The following is a 3,812-nucleotide window of genomic DNA, read 5'->3' as shown; positions in this document are numbered from 1 at the left end:
AGCAAAGTCATGAGCACTTATACTCAAAGTGGACAATATCATACCATTGTGGAGAGTCGTGCTCGTCTAACATGGTATCAGAGCCATGCCCTAAACTTAGTCGTGCCAATAGATTGGTAAATCCTCAAATATCGAACAAATGACTCTAAAAGAAAAGGAGTCAAGCATCCTCGAAGGCAATAAAAAATGACTAAGGCGAGAGTCGTACACTTCTACCGAAGTTTCAATTATATCCCTGAAGTTTGAAATGATTAACGACGAGTTAATGTATACCGATAGGGTTTAAAGTATGATAGGGAAGTTGAGGGAGATGCATATAAATAGGAGAACACATGTAGTAGTTTGAAATGTGAGTGAAGGAAGCTTGATTATGTGATGGCTTCCTACAAGACCTTAGTTGTGTTGTTTGGTGTTTTTGTGAGTTTATGTTGTTTGAATATTGAGGCGAGTGAAGCAGCCCGCCGTCTCCAACAAACACCTTCCTCGTCCGACCAACATGTCAATTCACAATTGCTTACTCTCCCGTTACAAATACCACCTATCCGTCTCCCTCCTCTTGTACCAATACCACCTATCCGTCTCCCTCCTCTTGTACCAATACCACCTATCCGTCTCCCTCCAATACCACCTATCCGTCTCCCTCCTCTTATACCAATACCACCTATCCGTCTCCCTCCTCTACCTATTCTTCCACCTTTAATACTACCACCAATATTTCCTCTTAGACCACCACCTCCTCCTCCTCCAACTACAATTCCACCCCCACCACCTCCTCCACCTCGTCCCAACATTCCACCAACTTCACCGCCTCCTCCGAGCATTCCACCTATGGCTTTACCGCCTCATCCCAACATTCCACCAATTGCTTCGCCTCCTCGACCAACCACTCCACCAATTGTTTTGCCCCCACGCCCCATGATTCCACCAATGGCTTCACCCCCTCGTCCAATCGTTCCACCGATAGCATCACCTCCTCGTCCAAGCATTCCACCAATGGCTTCTCCCCCTCGTCCTATTATTCCACCAATAGCTTCGCCTCCTCGTCCCATCATTTCACCAACTTCACCACCTCGCCCTAGCATTCCACCAATGGCTTCGCCCCCTCGTCCTATTATTCCACCAATGGCTTCGCCCCCTCGTCCCATCATTTCGCCAACTTTGCCACCTCGTCCTAACATTCCACCCATGGCCTCACCACCTAGTCCGATAGTTCCACCGACAGCATCACCCCCTCGTCTAAGCATTCCACCAATGGCTTCGCCCCCTCGTCCCATCATTTCACCAACTTTGCCACCTCATCCGAACATTCCACCCATGGCCTCACCACCTAGTCCGATAGTTCCACCGACAGCATCACCCCCTCGTCCAAGCATTCCACCAATGGCTTCGCCTCCTCGTCCCATCATTTCGCCAACTTTGCCACCTCGCCCTAACATTCCACCAATGGCCTCACCACCTCGTCCAATCGTTCCACCGATAGCATCACCTCCTCGTCCAAGCATTCCACCCGTGGCTTCGCCCCCTCGTCCCATCATTTCACCAACTTTGCCACCTCGCCCTAACATTCCACCCATGGCCTCACCACCTCGTCCAATCGTTCCACCAACAGCATCACCCCCAATCAACATACAATCAACATCAAANAGCATCACCCCCTCGTCCAAGCAGTCCACCAATAGCTTCACCCCCTCGCGCTATTATTCCACCAATGGCTTCGCCCCCTCGTCCCATCATTTCGCCAACTTTGCCACCTCGCCCTAACATTCCACCAATGACTTCACCACCTCGCCCTAACATTCCACCAATGACTTCACCACCTCGTCCAATCATTCCACCAATAGCTTCACCACCTCGCCCTAGCATTCCACCAATGACTTCACACCCTTATCAATTTATTCTATCGACTGCTTAGCCCCCTCGTCCAACCATTCCATCAATAGTTTTGCCACCTCGCCCCAACAATCCACCCATTGCTTCACCATTGTCATCCTTGTATTTCAGGGACGGCTCCTCTCAAAGTTCCACTTGTTAGTTCACCTCCTCTACCATCAAAGTACTAGCGTTTCTCGAGTTTGCACTGAAAAACCACCATCTTTATCTCCACATTGAAATTTTAATTGTTTGAACTTATGTTTTCAAGCCTTATCATATGAACTACTACAACATCAATGTAACTTCTTTAAGTTATATATTAATAATAAACATTATGGTAATTGTTAGCATTATTTTAATGAACTTACTAAGACCAAAATTAAGGAAAATGCAAGAAAATCCTTTTCTTTGTCATCTATATTAAAATAGGAATATTAACTTAATTTTAAAAATTTGTGTAAGTTTTCTCGGTTCCAAAGCATTAAGATATATATCCTTTGAAATTCATTCCATTGGATGACAACAAATCTTATACATGTAGAATTAGATTACAAATCCCATTGGCTAGAATGTCTCCTTCACCCTCATGTATTTTTTTCCCATTATTATTACACTTATACATGTAGAATTAGATTCCATTTTCAGTAACTATAATCTTTAGAAGATTATCTTTGGCATCATCAATGGAAGTTTTTCCTTGTCTTGAACTTTCAAAGTAATCCCACCCTAAAAGTAAAAATGGAACAAACATATGAAATGGAAGCTTTTATTTTTTAGTTTAACCAATTGGGACCATTTAATAAAAAGTATATACTCTATCACAATTGAATTAGGTTCATATTATAGCCTCTTGATTCAAATTTGTGAGAACATATTGTTGTAAATTATTTCATAGTTTTTTTTTAGGTTTATATTGTGAATATATTGCTAATATTATCTATTGAGATATTTCTTGACAAATATCAAAAGTTTGAATTTTTATCTCTCCACCTTGTTGATTAAAAAAAAAAAATCATATGAATAGTAATTTACTTGTCTCATAAATTGTCATAAATCTAACATGCTTTGTCACGATCCAACTTTCAAGATTTTGAATCTCGAACCATGACTAAAAAGATCGAGATAAGAGAATAAATATAAAAATCAGATAAATTTTAAATCAAATAAAGGTAAACAACGTTACAATTAAATACAAAACAAAATTCAATTACAAAACAATGCTACTCAAACTTATTACAAGTTAGGAGAGAGAGGTCAGGAATATAATTATAAAATAAAATACAAATGACTTACAATATAAAAATGGACTGACGCTCTGGAACGACCTCCTCTATGACTGCACTGCTCTCGAGCGCTCCCTATGTAACGACCCAAAATTTTCTACTTAATTTAAGGTCGCTACTGTATACATACCATAAACATTCAATGCGGAAGAGTTCATTTAAATTCCATAAAACATAACCTTTAACTTAAAACACAGCCATGGATTTACGTGTTTCGAAAACATCTTTAAAATGACACAACAAAAGACTCGAAATAAAATAAATAAGCGTTTAAGTTTAAAACATCATATTCTATCCTAAGTCTAAGAAAATAAATGCCACTATCCTATGCATGTGCCATGATCTCGAGTTGCGATGCCGTCGTCAGCTGTATAGGGATGCCTTGCCTTAACCTGAAAAATGTAGTAGCACATGGCTTGAGTATTTAAAGAAACACTCAGTAATTGACCCCACTATTGGGGTTAAATGCAACAATCACATGCAATGAAATGATGGGACCTATCTTTCGTTTCGTTTCATTTCATTTCGTTTCGTTTGGTTTTCCCTACAGTGTAATCCTAACAGGTAATCGTGGACGTGTACCATATACTCTACACGCAGCCCATACGTGCGAGTATGGGCTCACTAACTAGTTCGCACACCGCTGGGCCACTGTCC

At 41.2% G+C, this 3,812-nt stretch overlaps 1 protein-coding gene across 3 annotated transcripts; it reads left to right on the top strand.

Moving 5' to 3' along the window:
- Positions 1 to 364: 364 nt before the first annotated feature.
- Positions 365 to 2,213, top strand: LOC111811946 (extensin-like). 3 transcript variants are annotated; one of them, XM_023699022.1, is made up of 3 exons: positions 365 to 526; positions 593 to 1,607; positions 1,645 to 2,213. In XM_023699022.1, exons 1-3 carry the CDS (start codon positions 376 to 378, stop codon positions 1,910 to 1,912), a joined length of 1,434 nt encoding a protein of 477 aa, XP_023554790.1. In that variant the 5' UTR covers positions 365 to 375; the 3' UTR covers positions 1,913 to 2,213. The 3 variants fall into 3 exon arrangements, with proteins under 3 accessions (XP_023554790.1, XP_023554789.1, XP_023554788.1); XM_023699021.1 differs by having other exon boundaries at positions 365 to 996; positions 1,030 to 1,607; XM_023699020.1 differs by having other exon boundaries at positions 365 to 1,607.
- The last annotated feature ends 1,599 nt before the right edge of the window (positions 2,214 to 3,812 follow it).

This window comes from Cucurbita pepo, chromosome LG15 (genome assembly GCF_002806865.2).
Source record: "Cucurbita pepo subsp. pepo cultivar mu-cu-16 chromosome LG15, ASM280686v2, whole genome shotgun sequence".
NCBI classification, from domain to species: domain Eukaryota; kingdom Viridiplantae; phylum Streptophyta; class Magnoliopsida; order Cucurbitales; family Cucurbitaceae; genus Cucurbita; species Cucurbita pepo.
The sequence above is the reverse complement of the archived record's forward strand: the minus strand, read 5'-3'. Positions and strand labels throughout refer to the sequence as shown.

Excerpts from the sequence above, each read along its gene's own strand:
- LOC111811946 (XM_023699020.1), top strand. The coding sequence starts at position 376 with ATGGCTTCCTACAAGACCTTAGTTGTGTTGTTTGGTGTTTTTGTGAGT.